This window comes from Gasterosteus aculeatus, chromosome 8 (assembly GCF_964276395.1).
Source record: "Gasterosteus aculeatus chromosome 8, fGasAcu3.hap1.1, whole genome shotgun sequence".
Classification (NCBI taxonomy): Eukaryota; Metazoa; Chordata; class Actinopteri; order Perciformes; family Gasterosteidae; genus Gasterosteus; species Gasterosteus aculeatus.
In genome coordinates, this window is record NC_135695.1 from 14,481,660 (window position 1) to 14,508,859 (window position 27,200).

Genomic DNA, 27,200 nt, shown 5'->3' on the forward strand with positions numbered 1-27,200 from the left:
CTAATGAGTCATGCCAGATTTATGAACACGTTTAGAGCTGACAGTTGGTGTTAACTGGGAATTAAATGTTTACTGTTTTGATGGAATAGAGCCAATAAAGTAATTTTATTGAAGTAAATTATGGAACAGTTATACATGAGCAAAACACTAACAAGGCAACAGGTCTCATAAACCAAAGAAAAGCCAAGTAATGACAAGCAGTTTCCTTTTGTGCAAACCACTAATAAACTGGCGCAGAACAGACAAGCACCAGAGATGCACGAGGCTAGAAATAAATTGGCAAAATCATATCGCTGTGGCCTTAAATGTTAAATTGAATTTTTACAAGAATACTGCCTAGCAGTCCGAAAAGTGTCAGTGTAGCATGAACATGTATGTACAATAACTTTAGGATAAAGCTGACTTAGTGATTACACTTTAAATGAATGAGCGTGTCTGGCACGTCTGAACCAAGTACAGCATAAAAGCCTATTGTAGCTCCGTGTCTGCCTTACGCACGCTGACTTCCTGTCGCGCAGCTGTAATCATGTTTAAAAAATGATAATTGAACGGCGGTCCTGTAAGCGGTGCCAGAAAAACTATTTCGTGGCCCTCCAACCCAACGTCTCTGCACCCGCGTGGTTTCGGGGGGGGGGGCAGGGTGATCGGGTCAAGCTCGGGGAAGGTCGTGCTCCAGGCCCTCGGGGCAGGGCTGCTGCATCTGCACCACCACGGTCTCCACGGTGACCTCCTCCTCCTCCTCGCTGCTGTCCAGCTCGTCGTCCTCGTAGTCGGAGGACTCCTGCTCGTGCTCCGAGCGCGAGGCTCCCGACATGGTGCCGAAGGAGTGGGCGCTGGTGGACGCCAGGGAGCGCAGGAGCGGGGTGCTCTCCGACACCTCCTCGTTCTCGTCCGGGCCGCTGCCCCCCTCCTCGGAGTCGGAGTCGCCCTGCGAGGGGACCACCTTCTGCTTGCACACCGGACACGTCTTCTTGGTTTTGGTCAGCCAGGGGTCCACGCACTTGCTGTGGTAGGCTGCGGAGGAAAGAGCAGAAAGATGGGCTGCATTCGTAATCTGAGAGAATCACGATTCAACAAGCCCCGAAGAGCTGGCTCTGGTTCACGTTTTATCCGCCATCGGCAATAAATGATACGTGTATGTGGACTAGGACGAACAAAGGGGTGCTGAGCGGAGGCGGCGTTGGCTTGCGTTGTGTGATCGCTTCAACTCACCATGAGAACACGGCAGCACACGCAGTTTGTCCCCTTCTTCGTATTCGTCCAGGCAAATGGCGCACACATCGTAGTTGTCCCCTGTGTCAGAAAGACGGCACGTGTTCATCTTCTGACCTTTTTGAACCGAACAATATCCTCAGTGGACGTCGACCGTGCTCATTTCTCAGCGGACGCGTCGCGGCGGCTTCTTAAAGCGGACGGCATTAGCGGTATTTCTATCCAATCCTATGTCAAAAGTAATGTTTATTCATCGTATGAGTGTGTTAATTGACTGAAATGTGAAGGTCATGTGAGTCTGTGACGTGTGAAGGCCATGAGGAACCAGCTGCTTCATGACTCTCATCTCCTCACATTCTTTAAAAACATAGTCCCCTTTTTCCAAATATGTCACTGCGGGAGGCGCAAAAAAAAATCTTTTCAAAGCGCTAAAAGCGGAGGAATTTATCAACCCCCCCGTCCCCTTGTTCGAATTCCTCCGCGTTCCTCTCTGCTTCCCTTCCTCCTCCCCGGGCCGCCGGCCTGCAGGGAGGGAGCGCGGCCGAGGGTCGGCGTGTTTATGTAAGCTCTAAATGAGCATGTTTTCCCCGACTCGGCTCTCTGTGCCCGTGCCATGTGACCGTATAAGGATGGAGTCATATCAACCAGCCCCCCCCCCCTACCCAGCCCCCTTCCCTCCCTCCCTCTGAGCGTCAGCAACCTCAACTCATGGAAACGTTTTCAACTACTGCTCCCTCTTCCTCTTCACACTTTTTTTGTTATAGGTCAGTTTCTTCTCCCCCCATCAGCCCAATATCACTTTGTGTTTAATCAGCCAACAGCCTTTTTGTCTTATTGCACATGACTCTAAGCGAGCCTCCATCTTTCTGTACCTCTGCCGGGGTGAGGGAGAGCGACCGTTTGTTCGGGCTCGGGTCCAACGTGCTCTCAGGAAATGCTGAAGCGAGCTATTTTGGAGTGAGTGAGCAGAAAGGAAAAAAGAAATAAGGTCCGCTGGCGTTCTGAACTCAAACACCTTAGAGGACCGTTTTTTTTTACCACTCCCACTCGTAGTTGGAGGTCAAAATAACGTCGCCTGGCTTGGTTGGTGTCAAGTGAGAAAGAGTTCAAAGGGCCTTGCTGTGGACACCTCGTTTCCAGAAGCTCCTCTTAATGTCACGACTGGGACACTTTCATGAGTCTCACAGGTGAGCTACAAAGAGAGGAACATGCTGCCGAACCGCTGCTGCTGATCCCAACGGATGATTTTAGAGCGACGACGGGTATGGATGTGTGCTCGGCCACAGCGGCGGCGAGAAATGTGTGAAAAGAAAGTGGAAAAAAAAGGCCAATGTTGGTACAAGTCTTAATACGTCGTTTTTCCCCCCCGTGCGTGTCGAGTCAAGTCAGCTTTGAATGTGAACATTTCCCGACGCCCGGGAATCCCTCCACAATGTCCACATCGGGGCCAGTGGGACATCTTGATAAAGCTGTCCCACTGAGCCCAGAGAGAGGAGGAGGAGGAGGAGAGGGGGATGGAAGAACTCCCCCAAGAGAAGAAGACAATCGCCTCTGCACACTCCGTCCCTGGTTGAGCCGACCGGACGAGAGAGAACTGGCACGGAGGCCGGCGAGCGGGGAGACAGAGAGCGCTCCTCTGTAGCGACATCGACATGCCCCACACACGCAGACGGCTGAGACACTGCAGCTGCTCTGTTCAGTGTTTATGTGTGTGTGTGTGTGTGTGTGTGTGCGCGTTAAGCACCCCGCCTATGCTTTAGACGCAGAGGGGTGGGGTGGTGTGACTCATCGCAGGGAGGGAGGGATCAGACTGGAGTTCAGGGGTCAGAGGGAGAGGCCGACCTCTGTCTAATGAAGGGCCCCCTTCGTCTTCCTCAGCCAAAATCTGCAATTCTAATCTGTGTGTGTGTTCACCATATCTGTCGCTAACGTCCGCCAGACGCCGGCTGTCGGCGAAAAACTCACCATGGAGTGATCAGACGCGCGGCTCTGCAATAAAAAAAAAAATAAAAAAAACGGAGCGCAAGAGAAGTTAATGGCGGAGCGGCGCTGCACGCCGACAGCTGTGGCAGCTGGTATTACCTAATCCCCAACATTTGGACGGACCTCACGTCGCACGCCGCCACTCAGACTCGGCATTGTGCGGAGAATTACGCGGGTACCAGGTTTTTTTTTGCGAAGGGCATTGTGCGCCCGCCACACAACACTCCCTTTGTGTGGCTTTCAGCCAGTGGACTCCCATTTCCATACGCGCACGTCTGGCCACACGCTCAGCCGCCGCAGTGGCCATACATATACATGTGAAAGTGATGTCAAGGGAAAAAGTTAACGACGCCAGTCAATGAGAGCGTGATTGACAGAGTGTTTGCCGGTTTAGCTCCGCCCCTCTGAGCCCGTCTGCCAGAGAATGGTGGGCGGATACGCGCATCAGCACAAAGGCATCCGGCCAGCACAGCAGCAGCCGATCAGCTGGTTCAAATCTCCCCGAGGTGACCTCACATGCTCAGAAAAGACATCATCATCACACAGAGTTGCATGTATACACTCGCCTGCCCGCGAAACAAAACCAAATGGCATCCCATAAACAGCTGGGGGGGGGCACAAAGTCGGTCTCCCTCACTCTGCCTGCTGGTTTCTGATGGGAATGAAGTTGTGACGCATGGGGACGCATGGGGGTTCGGGTTTACCAACTGCTGCCAAATTGGCTTTTACTGACGAAAACGGGGGGGGGAGGAAGAGGGAGCAAGTGATGACATGACCTGAAAGGTTAGTGAGACCAGTCAGCGTGAACATGCTTGTAAGTATCCTTTAGCCGCTTGTTAGTAAACGCCCGAGACAGAAAAGACTTCTAATGGCTAAAAACGTTACCCACGTGACTCATTTCAGGTATCTAACACTCACTTACAGGTTTCAAGACTCATTCTCTATTTATCGTTTAAATGAAGACAAATAGCTGCACATAAGAAAAAGTGAATCGTCTTTGTATTTCAAGAGACAAGTCGGGAATTTTCTAGGCCACTTTGCTCAATTTGTAGGAGACATCGGCTGGTGGCCACTACCGGAACTGCACATTTTTTGTTTCCCGTCAAGATTCTGTTATTATATTCAATTCTAAATATGCTTGTAAGGGCTCACAAACAGAGGCAAGATACTCTGCACTTTGATAAACGCATAATGCATCTTCTCATGGATGCCGTGTTAATCTTGGACTTTGGCGTTTATGATGGCCTTTTATCAAAGATATTTTCAATAATTGATCAAATGTTGATTACCCAAAGAGCAAGGTGCTACTGCACCCTCCCTGCAGAAACCTCCGTGAAACCAATCAATCGTCCTCCTTCTCTATGCTTGTGTACTACTTCCTAGCTATGTGAAGTGTTGTTATTTATTAAACCCTTTCGATAAATACATGAACCATTATCCAGATGTTGAGGTCAAAAAGGAAGTTGTTTCTTTTATTAGCGGCACCTCCCCGACCTGGCAAGAACACTGGAACAACAAAAGGCAACAAAGGGCGTGTCCCAATGCGCTCTTTGCCCGGCTCGCAGTGCTCCGGAGTGCCGGGCTTAAGCGGTGATTAGGTAGAGATTTGGTGTCCCCTCCCTGTATTGCCCACGGCTCGGACTCAGCCGGCAGGAGCGCAGACGCAGCCCCGGAGGCCCTTTGCTGGACCTCACGACTCCCTGTGGTGGCTGAGGTAGGCTGTAGCGGTGCCTGGTGGAGCCCCTCCCCCCCTGACCCCCCCAGAGTCAGAGAGAGCCTGAGGAACGCACAAACCACAGAGCCTGACGGGACAAAAAAAAAAAAGCTCTACAAGCAACGCACGCTGCCGGTGAGTTGCACGTGCCTCCGTCTCTGCCGAGGGCGGTGGAGGAGCAGCTGTCATAAACGGCCTCCATTAGCAGCTTTGCGAAGGGGGCCACTTAGCATGCACCGCCCGTAGTCTATAGAGCGCCTCCGCCGTCCCCCTGCAAAGCTGATTGTAGCCAGGAGTTTTCCAGTTTACAGAGAAAAATAGCTGCTGGAGGAAAAGCCGACACGAAACCCCTCTAAATACGCAAAACATACTTGACTATATCGCAAAGTGGATTTGCCTTGCAAATCACTGCAAGAGCACGTGACCTTGTACAGAGGCCAAAGCTCTAAAAAGGCTTCAGAAGTTTAAATTGGCACAAAGATATCGTGTTTTACTTCGTCTACAAACCAGCAGCACGAACTGTGCATCTGCTCACCGCGTCCTAGATCAAAACAGAAAATACACTCAACTGGCCAGGCCTCCGGCATGGAACTACATTCCAGACCATCGGTCATGTGTCCAGTCACAACAGAGAGGAGCTCTAATCTGCCACCGAGGGCTTTGTGGAAAAATCAAGTCCATATTAATCCGATTAGCTTCCAAGGGAGGAAGGATGTGTCGTAATGCATCGATGACACCTCTCCTCTGGGCTTAATCGTGTGATAAAGTACCACCTGGCAGAGGGGGATCCAGCATCTGTACGGACCCTGAGGTCAGAGTTCAGCTGCCTTACAGAGTGCATACTGTAAACGGCACGATGCGATCACAGGTACGGGGCCTCGGTACCTTTCTTGTACTTGTGGATGGGAAGTTTCTTGAGCTGATCCTTGCGCAGGCGGCTCCTCCGAGCCCTGTGACGATCCTGGACAAACTTGGTGATCTAGGAATCGGCGGAAGAAAGAAAGATGTTACAATGCTTTTGAGATCAGTACATTTAAAACAATAGAAAAGAAACACCCTGGTCGTTTTTGGTTTGGTCCAGGTACTGAGGCCAAAAAATTGTAAGTGTGATTTGTGTCACATTAGGGAAAGTGTGATGTTTTGAGCCCGGATGCAAGTTTGCTACCTGACAAAGGGCCAATATAAGAACTCTAAATGTTGTACTTTTCCTACTATAATAGAGTAGACATCTTTCGTGTTGCAACCACGCAAACACCAGCCATGTTCAATCATCCAATTTAAAATCATCGCTAGAAACACGTACTTCGGCCTTAAAGCAAAGATTCACCGACCATGAAAACAACGATGAGGATGAGGCAGATTCCCACAATGATGAGGAAGGGGATCAGGTAGTATTCCAGCGGCAGGCTGAAGTCTGGCATGAGGACCACATGTCCCCTGGGAAGACAAGCAGGGCCATTGGCAGGTGTTGGCAGGCAATGCAAAACACCGAACGAGGCCCAACACGCTGACAAAAAGACCAGGACCATGTTTGGTGTGTTTATTCCTCAGTGTTGGTAATAACCCGCAGTGTTTAGATGGTATCCGATGCGCACACACACAGCTGAGACTCTCTGGGCTCCTGCGACGGGCGGAGACGTTTCACGACCACGTCAGCGGTAGAGACGCGATCCGGCTCGTATGGGAGATCGGGGGCACAGAACGGACGCCTTGAAAAGCTGTCGTGAGCTTTGTGCTTGGACTTACCCTTTGTCAAACGCAAAGTCTTCCTTTAGAGAGTTGGCCGTTTGCTCGCTCACGAACACAGAGGGAATATCTATCTGCTTCATAATATCCACTAAAAAGAGAGAGGGGACAAAAAAATACACCACATGACTGTGTGTTAATGCCGGAATCTAAACCACAGCTTCAATGATTAGTCATTGATCAGTCAATCATGATTTGGAAAATCGAAAGAGAATCATTTGGTAATTTATTCTATAAAGAAATACCCTAAACCTTGTGGTTGCAGCTTCTCAAATGGGAGTAAATAAGTGTTTTCTTTGTGACATTTAAAAACAAACTACCCACGCAAAAAACACTTGAAAATTGTCGTTGGTCTATTTGTAAAGTTCATGCGCTTCCAACGTAACTAATGGTGCAGCTCGTCTCCCGGCTTGTGAAAGTATAACCCATATTGTGTTATTAAAGCGCGGTTTTGCCCCTCTGACTTTATGTGACGCCGACCAAAGACCTCTGGTGAGCCTCGGGTACGTCTTGAGACTTGAAATAAACTTCTCGCCATAAAACCGCCTGACTTTTTCCTCAAGCTCAGGGAACGGCGGCAATGTGCGATGCTGAATGCTTTAAGGGCCCCAGGGGAGAAAAAAAGAAAAGGAAGAGGTGGTGGCTACTTACGATCATTGGATCCCATGCTGATTAAGTCATCGGAGACCACATTGTGAACAATGGCGGCCTTGTATCCGGCTTTCTGAGCATGGAGGACCTGCGAGGAGACAAAAACATTTGCACGCTGATTACCAAGCGGATCCCGTCTGGTGCAAACACCTGGCGAGTATTAGTAGGCAAACCTCGGCGGAGGGAGGCGGTGTGCGAGAGAAGGCTCCGCAGGACATAATGCGACCAGACCCACATAACAAATGGCGGATCTTTGCTTCGGATTCGCAAGCAGCAAACGGAGGAGGCTCGAGTCGGACCGTTACTGAACCGAGAGGCCGGCAGAGATTCACACCGTGGATGGAAACCAGCTGTGTATGGAAGGGGAGAGCTGTCTCTTATTCAGCCTGCGGGCTTTTAGCCATGGCTCAAATTCACCAGTTTCACGCTGCAGGCCATCCCCAAACATTAGCTTTACAAGTGAACCACTTCCAGTTTAAGGACGATTAGTACAGCCGAGGCCAAAGCCGAGGCGCTCCGGCTTCACGGTAGCATTCAACAACATGTTTACGGGACAGTTTCCCAGGACGTGTTGGCAGGAGACAGCTCGCTCCTGCGGGGTAAACACGGACCGCTCGGGGAAGCGGTGACCGAAGAGCCAGGAAAGGTTCGTTTGCAGGAGGAAACAAGGGCACAAAGAAGGCCACGTGGCCCCGGGGAAGTGGCGGAGTGGGCGAAAGGTTGGGGGGGTTATTCATTCATAGGAAGGTGCCACAAATGCAAAAAGTCAGCGCACTGATTTAGGGGAACTAGAAACCATTTCTTCCTTCCTGACTTCCTCTCAGCTGCTTCTTTCTTTCGTACTTGTTATAGAGGTCACATATTTGGCGAGCTCAATGCCAAGATGAACAAAACTACAATAAAAAAAAAAACAAGATGGGAAGCTGTTTAACTTATAGATGGATTTTCTAATACAAGCATTAAAAAAGACTGAAAAACAACCATCTCACAAATTATCTGTTGCAACAATATTGGTATTTCCATATTTTATTTTGAAGTAATTGTTGTTTGGATGCCATGTTGTTTTAGCACTTACTCTTATAATGAATACTGGCTGAGACAGTAATCACTTCTCCAGTTATGCACAGTGTGTCGACGTGTGTATATCTGTGTGTGTGTGTGTGTTATTTGCGTTTAAACTGTTGCATAAACATGCACCTTGTCCACTCTCATTAATCATAGAGGTCTTCCACAGACCTTATTAAAAAACCAAGCCTCTCCTCACTACTGCATTAAAACAGATGCTTCAGCTTTCAATGTAACACGTGTGCATGTCTGAGTGTGCGTCCCACACAGAAAGACCCCCATCACATCAGCATCCTGTAGAACTGTTGTTGAGGCGGATCACTCACAACAGAGGTGAAGGAGGAAAGAGGATGTGACAGTATGCTCCTGGGATAAATCATTACGTGTTCTCAAACAAAGACAGAACTTGCAACGTCAATGTTTGCGCTAAAATAAAGGGGGGGGGGGCGCATGAGATCATCACTGATATGTCACCCCAAAGTATTAAAATGAAGGTTAAACAAAGGCAGCGCGATGCCGCAGTATCACAAACGATATCTTTATCAGCAAAATGTTTATTCTCACAGTGGAATGTCTAATTCTAAACTACATACTATTCTTCGATTTGCTGAAAGACATGCAAACTTGTTTCTGATGCCCATGAACGGCCTACAAGACCTAATCAGATCGGACCTGGGCTCCTCAGAATCAAAGAGCAACAGCGTCTTTTCAGAGCTCTACATTCTACAAAATGGAGCAAATTATTTCAGAATTATTCACCAGTAGTATTTTTTTAAAAAAAGTAAAAGAACCGGTGATTATCTTTCCTTAAACCGCTGCCACCTGAGGCCCACGGAAGAAATGCTGATATTAATTATTACTCAGAGCGCGTGTGACCCTCCAATGTGAAATTAACACCTGACCCAAATCTAGGCAATGAGGGAGAGAGACCATGTGAATAACTCCTAACAGGTAAGGCTAATCGGACTGTGAAAGAAATGCAAAGTCCTTTGCTGTCAAACTACAGGAAGAGGTCCCTGACACTGACCTGCGTGCAGTGTGTTGGCCCTGCAGCCTGGCCAGGCCTCTCTATGCCGCCATTGTACTCTGTTGTGGAGCAGCGAAATCCATTTAGACGTGTGAGGGGTGAAAAGTCTGTGTGTGTGTGTGTGTGTTGTGGCCTGCGTGCATGCATACACAGAGCGTCCCTGTCTTCTATCTGTTCACTGTCATTGTAATTTTACGCGCAGGCATACGCGAAGCAGCGCGTACGGCAGCCGCAGCATTGTGTTCCCATGTGTTTTCTTGTTTCTCGTGAGGGCGTATTGTGCGTATCAACGGCTACTGTGTGCGTCCTGAGGCAGATTCTCTGAATAAGTGAGTTTTTTTTGTAAGGGCAGCCAGCTCGGTGTGGGAGGGGCCAAAAAAGCATCAACGCGGGTTCGCAGACGGCAGCAAGTGTCTGTGGCTTCATTTAAAATGATTTGTAGCCTGTTGCTGTGTTGCATTCATCTCATGGACTAAATCAATATTGAGTCAAGTTATACCGTGACATCATCATATTCCATTCAGCTACGCTCGCTTCCCTCTCTCGTCTCTTGTTGTCTCCAGTATCCCGACGTGACGCGGGCCGATTGGGCTTGGTCATTTAATTGTTCTACCGTCCTGCTTTCAGAGTGGTGCGTGTCACGCCTTGGGAAGGGGGAAGGGGGGTGGAATGTGCATGTGGTGTGGTCAGCATATTACGCCGCGACGTGTTGAAAAGAAAGAAAACAAACGGCGGAGGCCTGTTCTCACCGGCCGATTAGCGAAACGTCTTTTCAGGGAGATCTAACAGTAAAACTGCTGGGCTGAAGGTTGTCTGGATGCCTGTCTGCCTGGGATCTGCAGAGGAATTTAACCTCTGCTGCTGGTTCACCCTTGGTGAAGATAAGGACATTCAAAGCATTCCTCTGACCCAAGGAGAGAGGGAGGAACAGAAAACGGACCATGAGAGCTATGGAAAGGGAATACAAGACGTGGAAAAAAAGATCACTAGAATCAAAGTGTGTGGCTTTACAAGCCGGCATTGAGACAATGCATCATCACCTCCTTGGGTCATCAGCAGACACTCGTGCTGTGAGCAAAACATCCACGTCAATTAAACGGCCTTCGTCAAACCACTTAATTGATATAATCCCTCTGCACACACCCAATTACTACTATGCTACCGTTGTAAGAGAATGATTGCATATCTAAATTAAAAAAATATGAATTTTCGTTTTAGCCAAAACGCTTTATATTTAACTAAAGTTAATTAAGTGTCGTACTTCCGGGTCATTTTTCCGTCCACGTATATTCGCTGTACAGCGGCGGCGGAAAAAACTTAGCGAGCCGAGTGCCGCTCTCAAGAACATCCACTTCTCCTCGTCATGTGACGCCATGTGTCCCCGTCATGTGACACCATGTGTCCTCGTCATGTGACGCCTTGTCTCAGCTGCGGGAACTTCCAGCTCCGCTCTGTTCCAAACCCCGCGTAGTTTCTCCTTCTCTTTCGTTATAGGTTTTATTCATGATGTTGATGATGTGAATCTTGACTTAACCGGCTGTTGTTTTCGGAACCTCTGTGAGTGAATTTGTCAGCCCCAATTGGCATAAAAATAAAATGAATGTGGATTTTGATTTTGATCTCATTTAGCTGGATAACAATAACGCAATTAATACAGCTTCATTACTTCATCACCCATCTAAAAAATGCCTGAAAATGTCCTGTCACAGGTTTTCTTTTTTGTGAGGGTGCTTTACAGCAGTTGGTCACTAATCTTATATTTTTCAAATACTGCTGTTACTTCATTGGCCCCCAAATGGCAGGGCACCTTCCCAATAAAACACAATTGAAAACCCCCAAACTGGAAAACTATTTACCAAAGCAGTGTGTAGCTGCCCGGTGGAGATGCTCAACACAACACTCAGCCTGTGTTGAAGCTGCGTTGGGCACACAGAGTTCTTACAGAGTTTGGGTCCACGTTGGCGACAAGGTGGCAGCTGTTGGGGGTCTTTGTGTCGAGCGGCTCCCTGTGAATGTGTGGGCCTGAACCAATGTGAACGAAGGTGAGAAAGAACCAAACAATCCACAACACGGGAGAAAGAAAGGAAGCCATTTTTTCCCATTTTTATGCAACAATTGACATTTCTGCTTATGCACTAGTACGTGTGCACGCTGGTCACAGCTGACTAGAGGTGTGTCGCCTGGAGGCACCTGACTCACCGGGGGGGGGGTTAATCATTTGAATCACAAAAGGGCTGCTCGAATGAGTACATTTTGTTCATCATGAAACAGTCTTATGAATAGCTTATAATAATGAGGGTTGTTTACACCATTGTAACAGAAGATGGGATAAACTGAGTGTGCTCTTAGCGTCAGTGATCAGAAAAAACACTTTTTTCATTTTTTCCTTCTCCTTCCTCTAGCTCGTCTGTCTGCTCCCTTCGCTTTGCAGCAGCGCTCCGGCAGCGGGGCCGACCTGCATGCAGCCTGTTGCAGTGCCTGGTCTGCATTTGCATAAAGCACATCGAGCGAAGCTTTGTGTAAATGAGTCCGAGCCGCACAGCGCGCCTCCCTCGCACATCACGGTCATGTCATCAAGTTCATCGCGAGTGTTCACCAACCGTCCCCGTTTTTAGGGAAAAGAGTTATAATCTTTAATTATTCAATAACTATATGTTTCTACTATGCTCTTAACTTCTCTGTGTGCGGTTTGTTTGACATTCTGCTAAACTACTGCTCGTTTTCTATCAAAACCTGGTTGGTTGCTCCTGGTTCATCCTTTTTTTCTTTCTTCCTCTCCACCTAAAACCCCGTAACGCTGCAGAATGAACCACACGGGTCTCCGGGGCAGAAAATTACAATAGATTCTGAACGCTTGATTTGCATTGAAAGAAAGACTGTTTGGAGGTCTGTAAATCTACACCTCCATTGGTTCCAATTTCCCTAAACTGTATCAGATGCAGCTCCTCTGTGGTTTGAACAGCAGCTCCCAATCAGGTCCTCATTTCCTCCTCCAGCTCCCCTCGAACTTTCTTCTCCTTGTTCTATTTCTTTGACCCTCCTATTAACGCCGTTCTCCTCCTATCTTCTCCTTCACCCTCAGGTCTCCTCTCCCCCACCTCCTCTTCCCTACCTACCATCATCTGGGAAATCAACCTCCTATTCCTCTCTCTTCGGCCCTCATTACCCATCATCACCCCGACTGCCAACTTCTCCTCAATGCTCTGACGTGTCCGTCCTCCCGCCGTCACGCTCTCCTTCCCACGTTCTCATCCACGCCGTCCTCCCTTTCGTGGCGTTAAGTGTTTGAGAGGAATGCTGAGGCGGGTTTCAGTTTCAAGGTCCAGACGGCTGATTAGATAAAAGGGCTAATAAATAAAACGGCCAACGGCAGGGAAGGGCCGTGCATGCCGATAACGCCGCACAGTGTAATCACGCAACTCGCCTCCGTGCGTGTCCCACAGGATGGATTCGCATTAAATGAGTTGCGTGTGACAAATACGACATGTTGTTCTAATGACACTCTGCTGCCCAAATTAGTTGCTGTTCTTTAAAGAAATGTTTGCTTGTGTTTGATTTAAACGTGTACGGAGTTGCTCCATGTTCATTTGATTCTTTAAATAACAGTGTTTTACACCATTGTCTATCGTTGACGCGGCCAAATCAGGGCCGTCGGTCTGGCACGCCGGATTTGCAACACAAAATAAAATGGCCGACGGATAAACATTTTTAACGATCTTGTTTGGACAAACGTACAAAAACAGGAACAATTCAATCTGGACTTTAAAAAGCACTTGTGCTGACTGTGTGTATTCGCCCGATAAGCCAAAGGGAGCCGGGTGAGCTTTTAGTTGCCACAACAAATTGCAACAGACTCAACAACAGCTCAGAAAAACAACAGGCACATGAGACATGGCGTTTGCCCTCTCTCACTCAAACGAGTCATACATCCACTCCGCCGCAGTCATACCCTGTCATAAGACTGAGTGTGTGTGTCTGCAGGAAGCTAGGTCATTGTTTTGAATAAAGACTGAGGCCTGTGTGTGCGCGTGTGTGTGCGCGTGTGTGTAACTCAAGATCACTGCAGCGCAAAAAGGGCGCACAACAAAATGCACTATAAAAAAGAGGTAGGAAGCAAGGTCAGCTGGGAACTTTCCAGCCACCAGCACAAATGCCGACCAACCCAGGCTGCAGCTGGTAAAATGTCTCACTAGACAATTGTTGACTTACACGGAAGCTGCCTGGAGCAATTATACTGCCACGGCAAAAAATAAATAAAAAAATAGGGCCCTTGTGACCACTCCCGATTCCTCGGAAAGGTTTCAGACATGTTTGATCTGTTGATAATACAGTGGCAGAGACGGAGGCTTTAACAGGCCTCTTCCTGCCATTTTTCTATTCTTCCCTGCATCCCAGTGAGGACGTTGAAATCGGACGGGTTGGCTGCCAGTCAATGGCCCTGTGCATCCTGTCATGGACACAGACCACTTCCCACATGCACCAGATGCTATTTCCTGCCCTCTATTTCCTGCCGGAACGGGCTGGGGGGGGGGGCATTGATTATGTGACAGAAAATGGCAGATATGAATTAAAAGAATGAGAATCCAAGTATACACTAAAAACTAAACAAAGGATTTTTTTTGCCGGATCTAATTTCCACTGAAGGTATATTAGGTCATGGCTTTGTTGTTGTACTGACCGAGTGGATCTGACCTACGCAATCTTCAACTCTGACGTTTGTTTACGTGATCGAATTCCAGCTTTTAATTGACAGCTTATGTCACAAGACTGGTACCATGTAGTATAAACAACAGTGTTTGATAAGAACACCTTACTCTTTGTTTATTAACACCATAAACACATTATATGCAGTTTCCTGTTGCCTGGCCCGACCTACTGATTGGTCCAACTCAAGTCTGTCTAGTGTTACAGTGAACACTTCTGGTGAATGTTTGGAGCGTGACGCCTGATCTCTGCCCCGTCACGTGAAGTTCAGTGCTTCCTGAAAAGGGCAAAAGGCATTTATATCAGACTGAACGACCCATCTACAAAACGCAGATTGTCCAATCACAGCGCGGCGTTGGGCGGCTCAAACCAGGATCATTTTCACGCAGGTTTAGCGGATTTTAAGCCAGTCATGGTTCAGATATTCTGCTACAGGGATACGCGTCACCCTGAGAGGTTGGAAGGAGATGTACTTTTCTAAAACATCACCTTCCAATATCAAAACCTTTGGCTTCTATGCTACGCTAGCCCCTGGAGGTATACTGAAAGTATACACGTGCCGCTTTTGCTTTTTAAAGATTGAATAAGGAAGGCTTTACAGGGACAGTGCTGTTCTTTAGTTTCATGCCTTCAATCAGCCGGTGAAGTGGGGGTCCACCTTTACACTGTGATATGTACGCTTCAGCTTCTAGCTGTGCTTTTTTTTTTTTTTTACTATCTTCTCACTTTTTAACCTGCTATCCTTACTGCTCACTGAAATCTTAAAAAAAAAAGGAATTAGAGAAGGTTTATTTAGATTGTGTCTCCATGGTGGTCCCTGGGGACCCACGCAGAAAGGACGCCCCCTTTTCTCTCTCCGATGTTGCAGCCTGGAGGGCAGCGGAGACTTAATGAGTGCAAATAAGAGAAACAGGTTCACAAAGTGCTTCCGCAGAGCTCGACTTATCGTTACACAACGTGCGACATTATGTCTCAATGCACACAGACCTTCAGAGTGTGGGTGTGTTATTGGATGGCAGCAGTGAGACGAGACAACAGTCTGCAAAAATCTTGCTTAGACCTAAATAAGGCCCAGGAGGGAGGGGGCAGGAGGGGGTATTGAGTTTCCTGTTCACTCCCCCTCCCGGGAAGGTCAGAAAGGTCACAGAGGAGCCCCCCCCCCCAACCCCCACCCAAACATTCCCACTGTACAGGAAGTGCAGACCCCGTCTCTCTGGGAGGTTTATTTTCTAAGCAGCATCAGCCATGGAGAAATGCCCTCTGTGTGTCGCACACAAAGAGCGAGCGTGCCCATTAACACACGATCCCGATTCACCGCTCCCCATCTCAAACGCTCTCTGCCGACGTTCGGTTACAACGCATCTCTAACACGCTCTCCCTCGCCCATTCCACCAGTGGAGGAGCGAACACTTGACGGAGGGTTAAGTGGGCGATTGTGTGCGTTTCGGCGCCCAGTGCGGCCACGGATCCTTTAGAACTCTGCGCTGTTGCCCACCGGGTGCTAATGGATAAATGCTACCGGAGGAGGCTCGGGAGGAACGGAGAGACAGACGGACGGCAGGGAAAACAGCCGTGCACGTTGGGGGCGACACCCCTGCACCACAAAGACACACACACACACGAGTGCGACGTCGCAGTCAAGATGAAATCTATCATTCCTTTGTCTGCCTGCAGCTTCTGGAGGGAACTGAGCCCAACAAAGAGGGAGGGAGGGAGGGAGGCAGGGAGGGTGTGTGTGTGTGTGTGTGTGTGTGTGTGAGAGGAATTTCAAGGTAGACAGCTGCATTCCAGGCACACGTCGTGTGTGTGTGTGTGTGTGTGTGTGTGTGTGTGTGTGTGTGTGTGTGTGAGAGAGAAGGAGAGGAGAAACAGTAAGAGGAGGGATGTTGAGGCAATGATTGCCAACGGCTGAGCGAGAGGCACAGGAGGGTTTTGTGCATTTGTGTGTTAGGGACATAGAGTGTATGTGTGTGTGTGTGTGTGTGTGTGTGTGTGTGTGTGCATATATATATATATATATATATATATATATATATATATATATGGGAGACAGGAAATGCGGGGAGAGGAGGAGGAGGAGGGGGGGCTGACATCCAACAAAGGTCCCCAAACCAGATGAAAACGGTATGCATTATAACAACCGGTCCTCTGGACACCACCTATTTTAAGTCATGAACATTTTACATTTGAAAAACTTTCCCGCAGCCTAGAAAAGCTTCGCGAAATATCTTTAAACAAAAGTAGTTTGATTTGTAATATCGACCTTCCAATCACTTTCTCCCAAGAGAAATTAAAATATATGTACACTCGTCACAGGGAAGTCTAAAGATGACAAACGGTCACAGAGAAGAGGCGGGAAGACTCGTAGCAGCATCCTCTTTGCAACAGGAAGGAATAAAAAACGCAAATCAAGCTTTCTTTTTAATATCTGTAGATGCACGTGTTTGGTAGTTTGTCCCGGTAGCCAACTAGAATCGACTTGGCCAAGAGTCAACTTACTTACTTACTGGTTAGTGAGAGATGAAAAAAATAAAGCTTTCATGTCCCTTTTCGGACAAATGAGGAATCGAGTGCTGGAAGGTCACGTTAAAAATGCCACCAGAGTCAAAGGAGGTCAATTGTGACATAGTTCAGTGTGTGTGTGTGTGTGTGTATTATGTTTATTCCGTGTGTATGTGTGAAACACAGCTATGTGGAGGAGAGTCTGATTACAATCCAACGAAGGGAACGCCTCACTGCCCTGTGTGTGTGTGTGTGTGTGTGTGTGTGTGTGTGTGTGTGAGAGATGCAGTAAGACCTTCTTAGGCTATAAGAGCAAGAGGGAAAGACCTACAGAGTGTGCCAAGAAAATAGATTGAAAAAGAGTGATTGATGGGAAATATGAGAGTGAGTGAATGGGGGAGCGGGGGGGAGGGGGAGGCAAGAAGGTACAAAGTGAAAAGGTAAGACTGTATAGATAGTATACAGTATATATATATATATATATAAATTTTACTCTGAATTTATGAAAAACAGGAGGTTAAAGGTGCCTTTAGGACCCAATCAACCACACAGTGTTCCTGCATAAGGAAAATGAAAAAGAATGAGTGGCCGAAAGAAAACTGGAAAATTTTGAGTACTTTTACTCGTGGCCCAAATCCTCCCTGGGAATCCGCTGAGGGTGTTGTATTAATAATTAAACTCTCCTCTATTGTTCAGACCAAAAATGTGAAGTTTTCGGGCAACGACTCAGAATGTCTGCACGCAAAAAGTAGAACGTACTTAGAACGTAAGTTTGATAACTAATTTGACTAAAGTGATTTCCCTTTTTCGTGTATCGTTGTCATCTTTGAATTGTAATTCCTGCTGGCATTGACTGGCATTGAAGTGGCATTTGAATGCAAATGAACCTGCCACTGACCCACATGAAAACAAAATCCTGGGTTAACTCATTGCCACTGCGTTTGACTTCACGCAAGTCAGTTAAGCTTTAACGGAGGGTCAGACGCTGTGCTATTTTTTCAAGTCGTGAGTCGGATTAAACAAACACCATCATTTTTTCCCCCGATACACAACTTACGCTGCCCTCACCTCCGTCCGTGGCCCCCGGGGGCCGCCTCACTCGACTTTCAGCGGCTTCACCGACTTATTAACAGCACAAGTACCGCATCACACACACACACACACACACACACACACACACACACACACAGAAGCCAGTTTATTCATTGTACCTTGATGTCAAAGTTGCAGTCAAAGCGCTTGATGAGGACGATGTAGGTGCCCGTCATGTTGTCCCTGGGCGGGGGCTCGATGGGCTCACACGCATTTTCTGGTCGCGCCCCGATCAGGAAGCCCTGTGGGGATGACATCGTCAGACGTGACACGGGGAGAGAGAAGCATCGATGGCTTGAATCAAGAGTTGCCCTGGAGGCGTCGACTCAACTCACATCTACTATTACTACTCACAGCTGACAATGATTTCAGAAATCATTACAAGCCAGAGTGATGAACAACAGCGGCTTCACAGGAACATGGCAAGTCACCAGACCCGGGTGGACAAGATGTTTTCTCCGGCTTTCTAAAAACCTTTGTGAGGGAACAGCATTCCAAGATAGGAATCCACCCTTTTGTCAATAAAATGCAGAATTGGGGACCTGTTCAGCGAGCCTCTATGCCGTATACAGGTGTGCCTTAAGACGGCACAGTGATATCCCGGCCTGCGCAGCGCCATCTTTGTTCAGCCCGCCCGCTGCTTGGAGACAATCCAAGACAAGGGTTTAAATGAAAATGCGGACACGTAGCCTGTAGAAGCCGCAGATGCAACAGTGGCAAAGTCAAAACGGAAATTGAACATGGCGACGGGTGCATAATTAAGCCTTTATACGTCCAGAACAACCTACAAGTTTTTGCCTTTTTTGTGAAGTCTAAGAGCTTTCCAGACAGCTGGTGTTCTCAGTTTGGACCTTGCATTTCCCATCTTTCTCCCTCTGCCGCTTCCTGTCCTAGTCCCATTTCCTGCAGCTTTTGAAGTGACTGATGAGACGGCGATAGTAAGAAGAGAGAGGAAGAGGGTGTGAGAGAGAGTGGCTCACGGGGCGATCAAGGGAAGGAGAACAGAGGTGGACAACAGACACAAACATGGAGGCAAAGGTAATCAAAGAGATGCTGAATTGCAGAGCAAAAAAAAAATGATTTGAGAAAGACAAAAAATGGAAAAAACAGAAAGAAGAAGTGAGAAAAGTGGAAAAACAAAGATCATGAAGGGAAAATATGCAGGAGACGAGGGGGGAGGGACGTGATATCATAGAGCAGATTTCTAAACCTCGGCTGCTCTTAGGAGGTAACTAACACCTCTGTGTGTGTGTGTGTGTGTGTGTGTGTGTGTGTCAGCGGCAGGGTGGTAGACAGGAAGACAGGCCCACTGTGGGACTGTGGGACTCTCCCAGCCATTTTCAACTCTCTCTCTCTCTATCTTAAAGCCAACCCACACAAAAAAACGCCAGCAAAATCAAATAGTCAGCACTTTCTCACACACACACACACACACACACACACACACACACACACACACACACACACACACACACACAGTGAGGGTTGCTTTCAGCAGCAGACTGACTCTCTGAGTGCATCCTCGCGGCTGCCACACTGCGGCTGAGTCACATGTGGAAAATGGCCACGGTGACACGTCACATTTGCAAACAATTCAAGCGAAGCCGCAGAAGAAAAAAGAAAAAAGAAAAGAGGAGGCAGAGTTTCAGGCTGAGTGCCTCGCCCGGTTATAGTCCGACATTACTGAGGGCTGACGTGTGAAAAGTCCCATTCTGGGATCAGGAAGATCAGTGAAATTGTCACATGAGGGGGAAACCACGCACCGCCGGCACCTCTGGGTGCCGCCTCCATCGCAGCCCTGCCCCTGCAGTGAGATGACATCACCGCGCCACCGCCTCACACTCCCCGTGCCAGTTTGACACAGCTGCAAGGGCGCCCTCTATTGGGCAGAACAACAGCACCATTTTCTGAACACAGCTAAGCACTTCGGAGAGGAGGAAAGGGGGAGGGGGGGGGCAGCGGAACAACAGGAAATAACTTTGGAACGAGGGGAAATCCTGTAATTTTCCTACGGTCATAGCGCTGTAACCTGATCATATACCCCCCCACTGATCTGACGAACTCAAAGCTTTGTGTGATCATATTTATATTTCAATCATCATATAGTGCTGCCGTTACTGTGAATATGAGATCCTGCCGGCCCCATGAACCTGGATAAATAACACCGACTTCATTTAGGCAAATTCTTATCGACTGACTGTTGGGAAATAAAGACAACGTGGGGAAAAAGGCACACGATGTGGAGGCTTGTGTTGTAAGGATACCGGCGGCAAATTGTGATTCATTTGCATGATTAAATATTGCGGCGTCTTTGAAGTGAAAAGGTATTGTGGTGACATTTAGATTAGGAAGTGGCTGATAGTTGGTTTAGACAGAAACTTCATCACCAACCAGACTGAGTCACTACCTATTGTAGCCGGGGATACATTTATCAAACCATTTCCTCTCCAGATACCACAACTTGAACAATGCGTCACTCAAATTACTGCTCTTACCAGGGAACGTGACGCTTGAAACTGAACTTCACACATGCCATGGTGATACCTGATAATCCTTCCAAGTCATCAATAAATCTAAGATCATGTGTGAATTCAGCGAAAGATTCCCGTCCCCACATACATGCATTGTTGTTTCCACCGCAGAGCAAGAGGGATTTTCTGATGTTGCAGAATGCAAGCGGATTTTCTCAGCCGCACTGTACCGAGTGATTGCAAAGTGATCACACGTAATCCGGTCTCTAACAGTCTCACCATAGGGCTTGTTTGCAGATTTGCTCTGCTCGGGTTCATATAAAAGACCCAGAACAGAGGAATGAATGACTCGCTGTAGCCTGACCGGCGCTTCCTGGAAGGAGATTAAAGCTTGCGTGACTCCACACTCACATTCATTGAAACCCCCCCCCCACCCTCTCGGCACAGATATAAATGTGAAAATAATGTTTCTGGGTCACATTCTAGACCCGCTGAGACAACGAGGGTGAGGAAAGGAAACAACATACGCCTCAAGCTCCCTCAAAAGAACAAAGAGCACTACAAAGTTCTAACTGCCAATAGGACACCATGACTTGGTTTAGATTCGTCATTGTGGACGTACAGCGGGTCATCGACACCGACGGAAACTATCCGTGTTCGGGATCACACATTTGGCTTGGAGCAAAGCAGAGGTAGTTCTCGATGTGGAGTCTAGGAACCTTCAGGCAGTTTCCTTTCAATACGTCCACGTATAAGCTTTTTGAGAGCTTTCAATTTCTTTCATCTTCACACTTAAGTCGTATCTTTGCTGACGCCTTTGCTATGCGGACAAGCTAATAGGTTGGGGATTATGTTTGTTAAAAAGACATCACAATTGAATTCCCCTGAATTTAGCGGATGCAGGTGCTCACACGCTGACTGACAATCGGGCGATTGTGATTTCTCGGATCGCCAAACCTGCACGCCTTTAAAGTGAGGGAGGAACCGGAGCGACTGGAGGAAGAAACACTCCAGCTCAGTGGAAACTAACCCGTTTCCATAACTCGTTCGTTGCGGCGTGCAACGAGAACGTGTGACATGGAGGGAGTGTTTCCTGCCGCCTCTTTGCGGCCCACAACATCAAACGAATGGATCTACATTTCCATGGAAGGGAATTACTGTGCAGAGGTTGATGCCAAATGTGGTACTTCTCAGCTGATGAGAGGAGGTCTATTCTGCTGCATGATAAGTCAGTCATTGAAAGACTTTCCAGAGCAAACCAGCATTTCTTCTCAGACTACTGATCAGCGTACGCGGGGACATACATGGAATCCTTAATGCCATGTGGTTTCTGTTGAGAATTTACTGGAGAATGGAACATGGTTACTTTTAGAATGAGAATGCTGAACCTTGGCACTGTAATTGAGGCAAAAACTGGCCTTCTATGAAATAAAAAATTGATGTCCACCTCTGGGTTATATATTATTATATATTGTCTCTGCAGCGAAGTTGGAAAAAACGATATCCTTTACTTCCGTTACTCCTTTAATAGTGGAAAGTCACAACGCGCGTTTAAATCAAGCGCTGTGATGCTTTTGAGGTACTTGTACTGTTCGTTCCCCCTTTGTGCCAATTCAGCGATGGCTGTGCGATAGTTAGTTGACGCTACATTTGCGTAGCATACTGTAGGTGGACGCAGGCTTGCAGAGGACTGTAAACAGCCCCGGTTGTGTAAGAGGAAACAGGGAGGGCTCTGTGTGAAGCCTCTTTCCCTGTAGGCAAACGTCCCAGAGTAAACAGGCTTGTGCTGCCTTGTGATGCCGGAGGTTTCTCGGGGCATCGCAGCGCCGCAGGGCTGCAGCATATTGAACGAGTTTGTCTCGTAATAACAAAACACGTTACCTGAATCTCCTACCGTACAGTGTCTACGCATTACATATTGCCACATACGTGAGGCCCTGCAGAGAGTGCTTGTGTTTCGAATGACTTTTTGCACGGTGTTCCTCAAATGTTCATGTTAAAAGAGATTAATTCCTGTAATAGCATTAACCTCACAGAATTTACTGGGATCGATCATTATCTGAACAGCAGTTAATGGGGCGTTCAATATGTTCTGGGGGAAATCTGCAGTGTGTTTCCACGATGAAAGGGTTGGATTTCTCTACTTTTTCTGTGACTCTGTGGCAAACGCGGCTAATGGTGTGATGATGTGGACATACTGCAAATCACAGCCGAAACGCTGTCCCTCCCTGTGACGGACACACTCACTTAAACAGCAGCGGCGAAATATAAGACTCGTCAGATCAGATGAGAATTTAAGACAGAGAGCGGGTGACACAGACACGTGTCAATTCTCAGCTTTCATAACACCAGAGTCTTACGTAATGTGCTGAACCCCCCCCCCCCAATCTCCCACCAGCTGGCAACATGACAGTGGGCCATAATCCCTGCGGTTTGCCGGGTGACAGCTTGCCTACGGTGAGGCATATATCAACAATCATAGATGCGTATACATGCAGTACACTAAATTGAAACGATTCCTCAAATTAATCGAGGCGATTAATTCAAGGCTCAGCTGGTTCCAATATTCGGAAACTGTAAAATGTCAGAACTCTTCTGGTGTTAAATTGAAGAGAGGTTCTTTTTTAAAACAAGAGATTTGCAAACAGGAAGTAGAAACAGTCTGAGGTTGTGTCCAAACTTCCTGCTTGGATACCAACGTATCCGAGCAACTCAACCACAGGCTTGATTCCTAAAATATACCGTATTATCACCCCTCACGCGGCGGAACGGCAAAATGATGCTTTGCTGCTAAACAGACAAGACTCGGGTACGTGGCAGCAACTACAAGTGTGCAAACACGCCGCACTTGACCTGCACGTATACACAAACAACAAACAAGGCATCAGCTGGCTTCTGAGCACTAAAACGCCTTTGAACGGCCACAACTGGGCAACTCGCGGCTGTGGAAAACGCGACAGTGGTCAGTTCAGATGGCAGACGTGAATCACCCCTTCGGTTTGTGTACTTTGTGGATTAAGCAGTGTGCGTGCTGCTGCGTCCACACAACACACATTGATCACAATCCTCAATAGAGCAGTTTTTCAAAAGGTATCCCGATTTCTGCCGCTTTCTAATGCAAACTAGAAAGGTGGAATCGGTAACTAGTTAACTAGTTTTGTTTTAACTCAGTTAACATATCTTTTTTATTCATTTCTGTTTTTGTGGTTAAACTTTAAATGTAGATGTAAAGTGAAATAAAAACAGAATCGGCGCTCACCTTCAGCCCATCGCTGGGCAGCCGATAGCCAAACCGCGCCGGCAGATCGTCAAAGTTCTCCGTTTTGTTGTCAAACGAGTACTGAAAGACAGAAGAAAAAAAACTGAATGACCTCCGATTCAAGTTATTACAGAAGGGAATCCCACCGTTATTGTGGCGATTGCTCACGGCAGCGATGTCGGCCCCCACGGGCAGCAGGTTGAGGAAGGCGAAGAGCTGAACAGTGAAGATGGTGTAAATCTGTGTGGCCGACAGCATCAGCATTCCAAGGGACAGCAGCATCCTGGCGTCACCTTACAACCCCCAGCTGCTCCGCCACTCATAAACATACACAACCATAAACACACACACACACACACAGACGGATGACCACGCACTCAGGCCTCACACCTGGAGAAAGACACAAGTTTCATGTTTGTATACACGTAACGCTTGAACTACATATGCTGATGAAATACCAACGATTTGAATGCACATATTTATTTTTAAGTATTTAAAAAGAAAAGTCCATATTTGGCCCCCAAGTCCTAATTTGGCCTCATTGATTAACGGTGCTGCGATTCTGCTGTCGGAGTGGCGGACGGTTTGATGCTATTTTGGGGTGTTTGACGTCGTGCTGGTTGCGGCACCAGAGCACCGTCCAACCCTCCGCCTGTTCATCTGGTCTTCTAACTGCCTCACTCGTCATGTATATTAGTTATTGGTGGTTCATCTTGCTGCACAAGTGCTTCCCGCCTACCTACTTTTTCTTTCACAGACCCCACAAAAAGCAATGTGCACTCTTTTGGAGACAAAAAGCTACCAGCGGTTTTTAAAAACAATTGCCCCTTCAAAAGAAAATTCCATTAGCCCTTGTGCTGCTAGCTCCTGCATAGCTTCCCGTTTGCATGTGTTATGTTTATGAGCTAGCCAGTTGTCTCATGTAGAAGGAGGGGAACTTTGGGCCTAACATTGCAGCATGAGAGCTACGACTCCCCAAAGCGGATGGCAGCATGTGAGAAGTCACGTTGCAAAGGCAAGTAGTGTGTAAGGATTGTAAGGTTTGTTGTGTACGTTTGGATGAAAGCAAGGATGTTTTCTTATCAAATGAATAAATCAATGGGTGTAAAATGTCCCCAATGGTCTGGTTTATACCGTGTATTCAAGCCGTAATGCTTTGAATAGATGAAATATATTTATTCAGCGATGAAATCAAAGCAGAAGTTCAAATCAGATGGGAACGCTGGCTTTAGTAGCAACTGTCCTCATTAGTTACTAAATGTACGTTTAGATTGGAAAAAAATTGGAAAATGCAGACGTGTACCGTTTTATTGGCATAAATAAAATGATATTTCCATTAATGAAAACAATTTATTTTGCAATATTTGAATCCATCTCTTTAAAAATTAATGATTTCACTCCTAGTATGCAGTTGTTACTAAATCAAGATAAAAATGTAGCTCTTGATCATTTAAAAACAGGGACCAAAACCATTTACGGACTGTAATAAAACAGGAATGTATTTTCTGTGCTGCCCCTTGTATTTGGACTCGCATTTGTCGCATAGTATACATCATCACATCCAACCCTGAATGTAAATGTAAGCGCCATGCAACACGTTATAAACACGTTCTCCATTCTCTCACTCAAATCTATAAACTGTTTTTAGCAGAGAAGAGAAGAGGAGACGGCGGGTCCTGAATGGGAAATGAGCAGGGAAGCACAAGGGGAAGTGAGAGCAGCAACCCCCGGCACCCTGATCAGAAGATGACATCAAATGACACACATCACATTTTACCACGAGACGTTTACTTAAAATCAGCGAAGAACAAAACAGTCAATGGCAAACCCAACAGCAGATGCGGTCAACAACCATGCGATGTCCCCGTTGAACTTTCACACCCCCAAATGTCAGTGGTTAACTTGGGGTTACGGTTCCCATGTTTGTTTGTTTTTAAACCAGTCGCCTTTAAGTGGGACATTCCTCGGAGTATAGTTGTAGCTACAGCTAAATAAATCACTGATCGGGCGTGGAGAACCTTCGCGGGGTGCAGCGAACACGGAGCGCCCGGTACCCCCTCCGCGCTAGCGTGAGGCTAACGGAGGTAGCTACTGGGTCTTTCGTGGGTGTTTACCTCAATTTCTGCCCGGAGGTTTGTCTTGTCCGGGGATTTAGCGCCGGGCGGTGACATCTCTCTCCGCGGCTGCGCGTCGTGCCAAGCAACGTTTACAGCGGAGAATATTTAGGCTGGGCTTCATCCCGTTAGAACGACGGGTCGGAGAACGTGAACATTAAACGTTACGGTTTAATCCCCTCGGAAGGCTACCTTCTCTGGTTTCCGCCACATGCGCCGATCCACATTCGGCTCCCGATTGGTCGAATCGTGTGTCGATCGTCTGACTCCGGAAGTGACTCCAGACGTAAACATAGCCACGTGACGGCGCACGCAAACGTTAGCTGCGTTTTACCAGTTGTATGAGCGGCCCGAGGCGAGCAGAGAGTCTTTATTTAGAGCTTCATTACAGCTCTATTAGTGCGTTATGAGAGCCATGGAGTTTCTGTAGAAACTGTATTTTCTATCTGGAAATAAGTGTGCATTTATTCTTCATCACCAATGTTACCATCATCCACCCTAAAAAAAAAATGAAAACAGATCACACTTTTTAATCTCTAGCACCCTCTATCTATAGTAAACGGAGCTCATCTTTGTTTACGGAATCCTTTGAGTATGATCAGTGCTTTTGCAAACAAGAGGTTGAAGTTTTTTTCTGACTGATCACACAACTGTTAAGCTGTACCTGTGACACTACTGTAGATAATCGTTATAATAAAAGTTTATTTAAAATCTGATGATATAAATATGATATAATATTACAAGTTCATACAATAACCCTAAATTGATGTGTACATTTGTATGCCTAGATTTTATTTCTGTTTCTTGAACCTTGAGAAACCTAAGTCCCTCTTGGCTGAACACCGAAGACTTTGTGGACAGTGTCAAACTTTAAAAGGTCAGATGCAAAGTAGCTGTACCCTGTAAAACTTTCAAAGAACATTTGAAACTGTAATGTTCCACCAGCAGGTAGTCCCTCACACAAAAAGGCACCACCGCAAAGAGCTTATTCCGTTTGCAACTGAGAAAAAAATATTTTTGTCTTGTGATGATCCACTTTGCAAATATGTTCATGTACTGCAGTTGAGTAGAACAGAATAGACAAAACAACAGTCCTCTCAACCGATATTATGCCCATTGCTGCTGTAAAAACAAAGGCAGATCACGTGTATGGATGAGACCAAATTGATAAAGGACAATTGATACGTGCAACACAACATTTTATTATTATTTCTCTTTGATAGATAGGCTTGTATAAGGCTATACTATGATTGTTTTTATACAGACAGACACTTATGTAAATACCAGTCAGAGAGTGGGTATTACATTTGCACATTTAAATTGTAGGTTTGTAATTACCAAGGCCAGTCTCTGGGGTATTTAATTTTCCATACAGCCACCAACATACTTTTTAATCTTTTTAATCCATTTTATCTGTCTTACCTGCACTTTGAGATTTTACTATTCAACATTATTTGATGGTTCAGTTGGAAAGTTGAGCAAAAATGAAACCACGTATCAAAGAAAGCACTTTATAACCCAAATGGATTGACTTAAATAAAACCAAACCAACAAACCAAAATGATATTCCTGGCATTTGAGGCACTTTTTTTTAAGGCAGCTAGTGCTTTGTCCTTTGATGACTTGTTAAATTCAACTCCCCAAATCCTTCCCACCCAGC

At 46.9% G+C, this 27,200-nt stretch overlaps 1 protein-coding gene across 2 annotated transcripts; it reads right to left on the bottom strand.

Annotated features, from left to right (window-relative positions):
* Positions 1-75: 75 nt before the first annotated feature.
* On the bottom strand, positions 76-25,887 carry rnf13 (ring finger protein 13). Of its 2 annotated transcripts, XM_040184874.2 has the most exons (10): positions 25,541-25,887; positions 23,595-23,816; positions 23,427-23,507; positions 17,816-17,938; positions 7,307-7,394; positions 6,656-6,746; positions 6,241-6,346; positions 5,795-5,888; positions 1,213-1,293; positions 76-1,014 (listed from the first exon to the last, which is right to left on the bottom strand). In XM_040184874.2, exons 2-10 carry the CDS (start codon positions 23,706-23,708, stop codon positions 650-652), a joined length of 1,143 nt encoding a protein of 380 aa, XP_040040808.2. In that variant the 5' UTR covers positions 23,709-23,816; positions 25,541-25,887; the 3' UTR covers positions 76-649. The 2 variants fall into 2 exon arrangements, with proteins under 2 accessions (XP_040040808.2, XP_077964426.1); XM_078108300.1 differs by having other exon boundaries at positions 23,427-23,816; positions 25,541-25,878.
* Between the last annotated feature and the right edge of the window lie 1,313 nt (positions 25,888-27,200).